This window comes from Acipenser ruthenus, chromosome 2, assembly GCF_902713425.1.
Source record: "Acipenser ruthenus chromosome 2, fAciRut3.2 maternal haplotype, whole genome shotgun sequence".
Lineage (NCBI taxonomy): Eukaryota > Metazoa > Chordata > Actinopteri > Acipenseriformes > Acipenseridae > Acipenser > Acipenser ruthenus.
The window spans coordinates 56,805,379-56,816,923 of record NC_081190.1 but is presented as its reverse complement, the minus strand read 5'-3'; the positions used below and the strand labels follow the sequence as shown (position 1 = coordinate 56,816,923).

At 36.4% G+C, this 11,545-nt stretch overlaps 1 protein-coding gene across 2 annotated transcripts in view; it reads right to left on the bottom strand.

Annotated features, from left to right (window-relative positions):
* Nucleotides 1-5,664: 5,664 nt before the first annotated feature.
* The window catches only part of LOC117409565 (mast/stem cell growth factor receptor kita-like), a 28,863-nt gene continuing 22,982 nt past the window's right edge, over nucleotides 5,665-11,545 (bottom strand). For both annotated transcript variants that reach the window (XM_034015809.3, XM_058997654.1), the window contains 6 exons: nucleotides 11,258-11,379; nucleotides 10,874-10,996; nucleotides 10,141-10,252; nucleotides 9,944-10,043; nucleotides 8,698-8,803; nucleotides 5,665-8,551 (listed from right to left, as the gene is read on the bottom strand). In XM_034015809.3, the coding sequence (XP_033871700.1) occupies nucleotides 8,393-8,551; nucleotides 8,698-8,803; nucleotides 9,944-10,043; nucleotides 10,141-10,252; nucleotides 10,874-10,996; nucleotides 11,258-11,379 (722 nt within the window). In that variant the 3' untranslated portion in view covers nucleotides 5,665-8,392. The remainder of the gene's footprint in view (nucleotides 8,552-8,697; nucleotides 8,804-9,943; nucleotides 10,044-10,140; nucleotides 10,253-10,873; nucleotides 10,997-11,257; nucleotides 11,380-11,545) is intronic.

The window sequence follows — 11,545 nt, the reverse complement described above, 5'->3', positions numbered from 1 at the left end:
TTAGAAATTAAATGTGTATTTTTGGTTTACAGAAGTTATTAACAATGTCAAAAGCAACAAAGAGGAAAAAATTGGCATAAGGCATTTTTCCAAGCAAAGCAGTGCAGTGTAAGTGTTGATTGAATTGTTTTTGATAAGATAATCACAGCCATAAATATCAGATAATTACCATCCCTTTTAAAAGTATTAAGCATACTAGATAATTGTGGTTAGGACATAATAAAACTTTCTTTCTATACCAGTTCTTATTTTACAATGTGTCCACATCTTTCATGATAAAACATTCTTTAACCTAGATAGCAATATCTTAATTTCAAACAGAGTCTATAAAACTATTTTAAAGAAGTGTCTTGCTATAATTGTATTCTTCTTCTTCATTATATTATTAGTACTACTATTATTTCATTCAATTTTACACGCCTATCTGTAAAGTAAGAATCCCTATTTCTAAGGTGATTTAGAAAGAGGTGTTAAGGGGTTTTCTGTGGTACCTGAGTTTGGTATTTTTGCTGTCATGTTTACTGTAGGAGGAGGTGCAGCAGCAAGCAGGTGTGAGCAGCAATGCCACAGAGAGAGAGAGAGAGAGAGAGAGAGAGAGAGAGAGAGAGAGAGAGAGAGAGAGAGAGAGAGAGAGAGAGAGAGAGAGAGAGAGAGAGAGAGAGAGAGAGAGAGAGAGAGAGAGAGAGAGAGAGAGGCAGGCAGGAAGGCTAGTGATGAGGAGAGAGAATTATCAGCTGAACATCAACATCTGCCCAGCACAGGCATTTGAGGAAGAAGCCACAGAGTTAGGAGGGTCAGAAAGAGATGACCTTGGAAATACCCCACATCAGCCAAACCCAAGGTTCATTATAGACCAAATCCTGACAAATAGGACTCTCCATTTTCAGGAGAAATGGTTCAAAGATTATTCCTGGCTCTACTTCAGCCCTTGTTTGACATTGCACAAAAGCTTTCATTGGCAACAAGTCACCACTCACCAAAAATGCAGACCCTGCGTTTGTATCCTCAGGATTTAGAAATTGGAAAAAAGCCCTAGAGAGGTTTGCAAAGCATGCTGATTGTCAATCGCATAAGGTAGCAGTGACAACTCATGCTCAGGAGGCTAGACCAGTAGACACCCAGCTCTCTGGTGCTTTGGCATTACAGTAACAGGAGGCAAGATCTTGCCTGTTGAAGATTGTAAGCACAGTGCATTTTTTGGCATGGCAAGGATTGGCTTTTAGCAGTCGTGAGGAAAAGGAGGGGACTCTAAGCCAGCTGCTGAAGTTGAGGTCGGAGGATGATCCCAAACTCTGTATTTAGTTGACACGTAATCAGGATTATACCAGCCCTAAAATTCAAAATGAGATCCTGAGTTTAATAGGCAACTCCATTGTGAGAGATATTGCGAAGCAAATCAGTTCTCTGCCACTAATCACTGCAATATTCAGTGATTATTGATGGAACACAAGATATATCTGGCACTGAACAAGAGTCAATCTGCCTCCCCTATGTGGATCAGGATCTGATGCCACATGAAGAATTGGTAGGGCTCTATGAAATGTCTTCAACAACAGCAGAAAGAATATCCAAGGATGCCACTGATGTCTTACTGCACCTCAATCTACCCCTTTCTGGTCTTCGTGGACAAACATATGTCGGGCCAATATTCTGGTGCACAGGCTTTTCTTAGAAAAGAACAGCCACTAGCTTTTTTATGTCCATTGTGGTCCTCATTGTATAAATCTCATTACTCAGGCAGCTTGTACAGTTGGGACGCTTGTTTGGACAATCGGGGAAATTGAAGGTAATGTTTGGGGCAATAGCAAAGTCTGAGAGTGGATCCTACACTACTTTGAAACCGCTGTGCCCCACAAGGTGGACTGTTCGTACCCCAGCCATTCGGTCAGTGCTTAACCAGTGTTGCCAGTGTTGCTTAGTTTGAAAGAGATGGCTTCATCTAGTGCATCAGATTCAGCAACTAAAGCAAATGGACATCTGGAAAGATTTCAGAAGGGGAAAACAGTCCTAGGACTAATCCTAGCCACTGTAGTGATGGAGGAATTGGAGTGCCTGAACATCTCTTTGCAAAAGAGAACACAAACCATTGCTGGAATGCTTGCTGCAGTGGAATGTGTCAAAACCTCTTCAAGAAAAAAGAACAGAGCAAAGCATACAATAAATCAACAGGATGAATCAACTCCTTGAATATCCAGCCAATTCAAATGCCACACATGAGAAAACCACCCAAGTGCTTTACTGGTGAGACTGTTGCACATGCACCAACATCTTCTTTGGAGTACTACAGAGCTGCATACTACAAGCTGCTAGACACTGTAGATGTGCAGTTCAGAGAGTGTTTTGACCAGAGAGGCCTGCAGACTCTTGAAAAATTAGGGGAAGGTTCTCCTCACTGGAAAGACTGACAATGTTGTGGACCAATACCCCGAGCTGACCAGGAAGTCATTACATGTGCAGTTAGCCATGTTCATCTCAAAATACACCTACAATACCAGCACCGAAGCTGCAAAAATATTGAGGGACATGCTGCCTGAGGTCTGTGGCCTTTTTGATCAGGTTGAGGCCCTTGTGAGGTTACTGTTAGTTGTCCCTGCCTCCTCTGCTGAAGCTGAGAGGAGCTTCAGTGCTCTTAGAAGGCTGAAGAACTGGTTTCGTAATTCTGTGAAACAAAGTAATCTGAACAATGTAGCCGTTTGCCACATTCATCAAGAACAACTTGATCACTTGGAAAGGAAAACTCTGCCAGCAATTTATTGCTGCAAATGACTGGCGGCGCAGGAATATTTTTGGATTTTTTCTTTAGAAAAACAAGGGAGTTCTTGTTATCTACTGGTTGACAAGGACAATTTGAAAGTTAACTATACAGTAAGTTAAGCTACAGCAAAAGAAAAAGAGCGGCCTTGTCAGAATTGCATTGTAATGTGTTTTCTTCTAAATGCAAGTACAGTTATGCTTCTAAATGTTTTTTTTTTTTTTTTTACTATGATGGTTATGGTTATTGTATTTGTATACCAAAACAGGAATTTTCATTACAAGAAGACCATTCTTGATATTGCCATACTGTGCAAATCCAGGTCACAAAATTAATATTTGTTTAAGTTGTAGGAAATAAGGAATTAATACATAGAAATTTGACCTGCTGCAACAGCCAAGATATATACAGTAACAGAGAGGTACAGATAATATATTAAACTTATTTTACACAATACTTATTTTTATTCAAAGACTAACAGTAACACAGTTTCGTTCCTGTTTTTTTTTTTCAAAGGCATTTTAACTGGGTAACATTTTCAACTAAAGTTTATACTGTATCAGTCACTAAATCAGCAATTTAATTTATTTGGTTTTCCTCAAATTACCCTAAAGTATTACTGATGTAAGTGTTATTACTATTTCATAAGTTGTATTGATACCTAAATATTGTGCAAAGTGTAATATGGCAAACTGGTTCTGTTGAAATTAATAGGCAGGATGCATATATTTTATATGAAGAAAATCTGGGACCAAGACTGTCTGTCGAATTAAACATTAGACTGTACTACGGTTTTCGAAAGGAGCCATTTTTTATTGCGGTATTTGAGGTAGGCGTATACTGAAGTTTATTTCTGCGGATACAACTTGATCAGGATGGCGAAGAAGTCCTACAACTTAAAACTGAAAGATGTTGAGATCGCAGATCAGATTAGTGTTTGACTAGGTGAGGTCACACACCAGTGTAGCGTGGAGAGGGAAATAATAACAAGAGAGAAATGTCAATTCAACACCGAGGTGGTAGGTTTATTTTCCATGTCTTTTTTTTATAGCAGTTTCTAAGAGTCACAGGGCTGAACTCTTTAATATACAGTGTGTTTCTTTCTCTTGTTTATTCGAGGGCGGTGTGTATTACAAATTTGATATCTGAGTGTGACGCTTATTCAAGGGCGGCGCTAATTCAAAGTAATAAGGTGTATATACAGACGTGCTCAAATTTGTTGGTACCCTTACAACTCATTGAAATAATGCTTCATTCCTCCTGAAAAGTGATGAAATTAAAAACTATTTTATCATGTATACTTACATGTCTTTGGTATGTCATAGAATAAAGCAAAGAAGCTGTGAAAAGAGATGAATTATTGCTTATTCTACAAAGATATTCTAAATTGGCCTGGACACATTTGTTGGTACCCCTTAGAAAAGATAATAAATAATTGGATTATAGTGATATTTCAAACTAATCAGTTTCTTTAATTAGTATCACACATGTCTCCAATCTTGTAATCAGTCATTCAGCCTATTTAAATGGAGAAAAGTAGTCACTGTGCTGTTTGGTATCATTGTGTGCACCACACTGAACATGGACCAGAGAAAGCAAAGGAGAGAGTTGTCTGAGGAGATCAGAAAGAAAATAATAGACAAGCATGGTAAAGGTAAAGGCTACAAGACCATCTCCAAGCAGCTTGATGTTTGTGACAACAGTTGCAAATATTATTAAGAAGTTTAAGTTCCATGGAACTGTAGCCAACCTCCCTGGGCGCGGCCGCAAGAGGAAAATTGACCCCAGAGTGAACAGAAGGATAGTGTGAATGGTAGAAAAAGAACCAAGGATAACTGCCAAAGAGATACAAGCTGAACTCCAAGGTGAAGGTACGTCAGTTTCTGATCGCACCATCCGTCGCTTTTTGAGCGAAAGTGGGCTCCATGGAAGAAGACCAAGGAGGACTCCACTTCTGAAAGAAAAACATAAAAAAGCCAGACTGGAATTTGCTAAAATGCATATTGACAAGCCACAATCCTTCTAGGAGAAATGTCCTTTGGACAGATGAGTCAAAACTGGAGCTTTTTGGCAAGTCACATCAGCTCTATGTTCACAGACGAAAAAATGAAGCTTTCAAAGAAAAGAACACCATACCTACAGTGAAACATGGAGGAGGCTCGGTTATGTTTAGGGGCTGCTTTGCTGCGCCTGGCACAGGGTGCCTTGAATCTGTGCAGGGCACAATGAAATCTCAAGACTATCAAAGCATTCTGGAGCGAAACGTACTGCCCAGTGTCAGAAAGCTCTGTCTCAGTCGCAGGTCATGGGTCCTCCAACAGGATAATGACCCATAACACACAGCTAAAAGCACCCAAGAATGGATAATAACAAAACATTGGACTATTCTGAAGTGGCCTTCTATGAGTCCTGATCTGAATCCTATCGAACATCCATGGAAAGAGCTGAAACTTGCAGTCTGGAGAAGGCACCCATCAAACCTGAGACAGCTGGAGCAGTTTGCTCAGGAAGAGTGGGCCAAACTACCTGTTAACAGGTGCAGAAGTCTCATTGAGAGCTACAGAAAACGTTTGATTGCAGTGATTGCCTCTAAAGGTTGTGCAACAAAATATTAGGTTAGCGGTCCCATCATTTTTGTCCATGCCATTTTCATTTGTTTTATTATTTACAATATTATGTTGAATAAAAAAATCAAAAGCAAAGTCAGATTTCTATTAAATATGGAATAAACAATGGTGGATGCCAATTACTTTTGTCAGTTTCAAGTTATTTCAGAGAAAATTGTGCATTCTTCGTTTTTTGTGGAGGGGTACCAACAAATTTGAGCACGTCTGTATAAGAGTCCAGAGCCCTAACCACTACTCCACACTGCTGCCCGAATATATATAATAAACAATAAAAGCAGGACACTGTTAACTTTAACAGTTTATTTAAATCCTTAAACCAAAGCCAGTACATTGAAACAAATGAAAACTGTCAACATGCATCACTGTATGAAAATGACATCTAACATCTTGAAAAGCCAGCCCAGCAAATAGTCACAAAAGGACAATTTAACGCGTCATTATTTTAAATAATGCAATGTACAAACATTGATGGCAGAATATAATGCTAATAGCTACAAAAAAACAATCTTCGAAGCTGAAAGAGCCAAATGTAACATTACTCCAATATGCAGAACATAATTATAATTATGTTAAATAAATGGGTCATTGTGAAATAGTAAGGTATATTTACCCAAATATACAGGAATGACAATTGAATAACATTTTGAATATTTACAGTGTCAAAAGCATTAATGCCAGAAGCTTAAAACATTTATTTACATAAAAAAAAAAAGTATAGTGTGTGCGCACAGTGAATTCATGTTACCATACCTCCAGTGTAATGAAATACTGGAGACAAAACTAAACTACATTTTCTCAGGTACACACTACATATATATCTAATTTGTAAATTATATTCTCGGTGGGGGAAGACTAAATAAATGTCACGACTGGTGGCTTTTTTTTCCCATGACATACCAACTTTCTTGGGTGATTCTGATAAACTTTCACGTGGTGTTTTTTTGTCTCATACCAATAACATTTTAGATGGTAGATTTCAGTTTTTTGCTTCAAGATTTTCCTTGTTTAACCTATACTTGATTAAAGGTCCCTGAGGTTACGCACAGGGTCCACAGAACATTCTGGAAACTTTCCATTTTTAAAACAGCACAAACATTGAATGTATAAAAACTTGACCTTTGCTGTTGTGGTGAGATACACATACAATATTTACCTTCAATTTTCTGACATGCTATACATCTTTAAAAAAAAAACAACAAAAAAACAACAACATTGAGAATCTCTAATGTGAGGGAGTGTAGTTTTTTAGTAAGGAGCGGAATTAGCTTTCTTTGTAAGTCACTTCTTGTAGGCTCTTCTTGTAAGTCATTAATGTAGACTCGGTGTGAAGGTACACTTCAATTGCAATAAAGTGAAGCTTTCAATATTTTGTTGGTATAGGTTTTTTTTTTAGTTTTTTGATTTATGATTCTAAAATCTGCTGTACCAGTCTACTTAATGATTTTGTGAAATTCTTCTAGACAATGCCTTATTTACTCAGATAAGGGAAGCGTACACAAATGTTCCTTTGTTTGTGCAGTGATGAATCACGTATTGAAAACGTACCTTCCTCAATCCAAGTGAAACCTTGTGAGGAAATAGTTGGAAAAAAGTATAGACGATGTACTGTTTTTCTAATCAACCAATGTACATTTTCAAGTTTGCAAAAGTTTAAATGGCAGCAAAAGATTGCACACATTTGGCCTTGTTACAACAAACCAACATTCATGTCAAGCTTGGCCAGGCCACAGTACATCTATTGATGACATCACAATCACTATCAACGATGCTCAAAGACAATCTGTAGTATGACTGGACCTTTGAAATGTAATGCAAATCCAGTTTTGCACCATATTATGATCCTTATTTACTGCTACTGTGTGCACATAATCTTACAGTTGACGTTTAATTTAATGATATTGATGTCTCCAAGACAAAATATACCATATGAATCATTAAATACTATTTACTGCACATCCATAAAAAAATATTAAAAAATCACAACATAAAAAAATACATCTTTGAGTGCAATCAAGCTTAATATTAAAAAGAATAAATATACAATGCAAAACATAATGCCCTTCCATCCCCCCCCCCCCCCTTACCATGCCAATGCCACCAAACAATAAAAAGTCTGCATTTTCCAACCCCAGATACAGAATACCAAACAGTAAAAAAAAAAAAAAAAAGATTCCCAACATGTTTCTTTTTACATGGACATCTTACATTTTTTGAGAATTAAAATATGTTATCTTTCTCTTGTCACACTGCTGACATAAGCAAGTCTGCTACATACAGTACTGTACCAAGTAAACCGTGATTTTAGGCTTAAGAAATAGAATAATTTGGCTAAAATGGTTTATCAGTCTTTCAACTTGCAAACATCAAAATATCTCCAAAATTAAGAACATATTGAAATGTATACACCATAATACAGTTTGCATTAACATGATACATTACACAGCGTATAACTTAAGCATTTGTTTCTCTTGTTTTTTTTGTTTTTTTTTACCTCTAACCCACAGTAATGGGTCTGGACTGCCTGCTTCCAGCACTTACATAATGTACCAAAATAATAAAATAATATATAATAAAATACAACTAACAAACATTTCATATTTGCATTTTAAATTGAAATGTATAAAAACAGAATATCTATTTTGTGGTATTTATCCCAATAACATTTCATTTTATTTTAATTTAACTTTAATAACAATATAACTTCCACTTGAAACTGAATTAATTTGCAGACCATTGTCAACAATGCTTTATATACAGTAAGTAGTTTGTAATTTGTTACCAGTTATGCACATTTGCCAAGTTTTTGTTTGCAGAACTGAAAAAGCACAATTGTTTTGTTAATAAATGTTTCCTCATAATTGTGACTTTCTGTCTATATTGTCACTAGTTCACAAGGCCTTTTGGTCTGCAATGTTTTTGGGGAGGCGGAAAACTCTAATGCCCATTAGAGTTTTCTTAGGCACTCGTTTCTCTGTGCAGGTTTACTATGCACTGACCAAAAGGCTTTGTAAGATCAAACACTCTCGTGTCTCTGTTCTTCGTCAAAAAATACATCATCACCCAGGATAAGTGGCTGCGTGGATGCAGTGCTGCTGCCAACAGAACTGAGTCGCAAGGAGTGGGCAGCCAGTTCCTCTCTGTTGGAAAACTTGTTCGAAAAGTTTAAATAGATCTGAAAAAAAAAAATACATTGCATAAAAACTGTGTCAGTAATAAATCAGACAATGTTTGTGTTTTATCACTGCCTCCCTCTTTCCTTCATACACAGAGAAAGACACTCAATAGGATCTCAAACAGAATGCTTATCTGTTGACTTACATGCTTCGTGCTGTCTGATAGCTGCCATTCAACCTTCTCTACGATTTGTCCGAATGAGGGTCTTTCCAATGGATCAGCATCCCAGCACGCCTTCATTATATCACACCTGCAAAAGGCGTTTGATTAGGCCTGGTCTCCAGAGGAAATGCATGACAAGCTATTTTTTGATGAGCATAGCAATTATAAAATCAGCTTAAGTGCTCCAAAGTATTCAGGGGAGAAATGTCAGCAACTTCTCAAGGACTACTTTAATTAAGAGTTGCTACTCATGTCTCTACTAATATTACCATCTGCAATCAATACCTACAATTTGTAATTTGGAGCTGTACACTCACAACAGTCACTACAGTGGGCATTATATCCAGCATCAATATCTTTTAATAAAGTGGAACTACTGAAGGGGAACCAAATGTCCAGTTTTGTATGAAAAATGTAGGTAGTCCTGGATAGAAAGGGTTATATTCTTCTCACTTCTCATCTTGCTAAATTGCACAACCAAACAGCTGTCAATGCCATTATATATTTCTTAGGAAACAGTAGCAAGTAGCCCAAAATAGACCTAACAATACATTGGACCGAATTTGAAATGCATGTTTGAAATGCAATTAAAAAGAGGTAAAATCCAAAGAGGATAGCTGTTGCTTGTGATCTTAATCTCCAAGTGACAGACTTACTCCACAGTGTCAGTGATCCATGACAAATGAGCACAAAGAGGGAAAGCACCTCACAGGAATAAAACACTGTTAACCACTTCTCATCATTCCACCAATCTTTTGACTGTGCCAATCTTTCACTGCAAAGATGTGTTTCTAGGATACCAAACCTGGAATGTTTGATAGACTCAACACCTTAGTACAAACACAAATAAAGGTAGTGGCTGAGGGCTTAAAACAAGGATTACAAACTTAGATATCAATATGCAGACTAGCCTTTCACTCACTATATAGTAAGGTTTTCTTTTTTCCATTTGTTTGAGTAGGCAATTGTAAACACCCAGCCAGTATCATATTTAAACAACACTCAACTGTTAAAAAAAACATCAAAAAAAAATTGAATGGAGTTAGTTTGCATTTCCAGAATGGTTGGATCTACTGGTTCCTAAGCTTCAAATACATTTAAATACAATTGTGTTTTTAAAAAAGTTAAACAAAAAAAATACTTCTTTAAACCCTGTGCTGTATTGTAAACATTGTTTTATATAAACCATTACTTAATTCGCCTACAATAAACCTTGTGTTAGTCTTACATTTCATCGGGTGCAAATTCAGGTCCAACCATCCTGTAGCCTTCCTTGATCATCTTGTAGAACTTGGAGTCTACTGGTATTCCAGGGTAAGGGCTGCTGCCTATGAAAACCAAAAGATTTCACTTAGCTGCAGAAACCTTCAAACAAAACCAATACTTATATCATCAGTAGAAATGTGAAGATAAAAAGCAACAAACCTAAAGAGAATAATTCCCACAGTAGTATGCCATAAGACCAGACATCGCTTTCAAATGTGTACACACACTCAAAAATGCTTTCTGGAGCCATCCACTTTACAGGAAGCCGTGCCTGAAACAAATAAAAAAAAAAAAAACATCTATGATTTATAAAGTGACTCTGGAACGCATATACCAGTACTTTGTACTGTATTATTTGGGATTCCCCACATACAACATCTGTTAAATGCAAAAATTCTTGGAAGGATGATGCAAGATATTGCCCCTTGGGCATAAACTAATATCCCTTATACAAATTTACCACTGTAAATTTGCATAGTAATTGATTTTTGTAATGGATATTTTTATATGTTTTACTAGGACTCTCTGGGCTTTTAAATACTTACCTATGCTTTATTACACTATGAGAAACTTTTATAAGAGTTCCAGTATTAAATAAACTTGTTTTCATGTTTGTATCCTTATTTTCAAGAGCTCCACACCCAAAACTGAAAAAGGTACAACAGCTGTACCTCCTATTGCAATTTACCCCTTACATTTTGAAAGGAGAAAAATACATGCTAAGATTAGTTTTATCAAACTAACATATGTTTTTCTTCTTTTGCAAATGTCGGAAGTAGTAAATTACAAACTGTATAAATAGCTTTGAGAATGGGCCCCATCTAACCCTTAGAAATGCATCTGGTTCATTTTACAATGTCAACACTGTTACGTGATGGTATTTTACACTTACATTGCCTTTGACAACGTAGTTGGAATCATTTTTAATGTCTCTAGCCAGACCAAAGTCACAAATTTTAGCCACTCGTCCTGGTGTAATAAGAATGTTTCTTGCGGCCAGGTCCCTGTGAATGCACTAAAAAAAAAAATACATTTAAAAAAATCGGAACATTGTAGGCACCTTAAGAATAATAATAATATACATTCTGCAGAAATCTAAATTGTATCCATCAGTATCATGAAAACAAAAGCACAGATTAAAGTTTTGTCGTTCAATTTTGACACAGCTATTATATGTCTCATAAAGAATGGAACATTAATGATCTTAAAGCTGTACACACCTTTTATTGTTTTAAAAAGTGATATGTTGATTAATAATATTATGATACACTCTTACATTTTTGGAAGCAAGGAAGCTCATCCCTTTAGCAACTTGATAAGAAAAACTCAAAAGAACTTCTGTGTCCAGGGCCATTGTATCATCTTGTAACATTTCATTGTCTTTATCACTGTATGATCCTAATCAAGATTTAAAAAAAAAACATTATAATCTCTGAAACATGTACACAGCAACATTTCAACATTCAACTCTGTGCATTTTTTATCTTTTTGGTGTGTGCTGTACAGCAAAAGGAACATAGTATACTACATTATAAAACATTTTTGTATGTTATCACTTATTAAT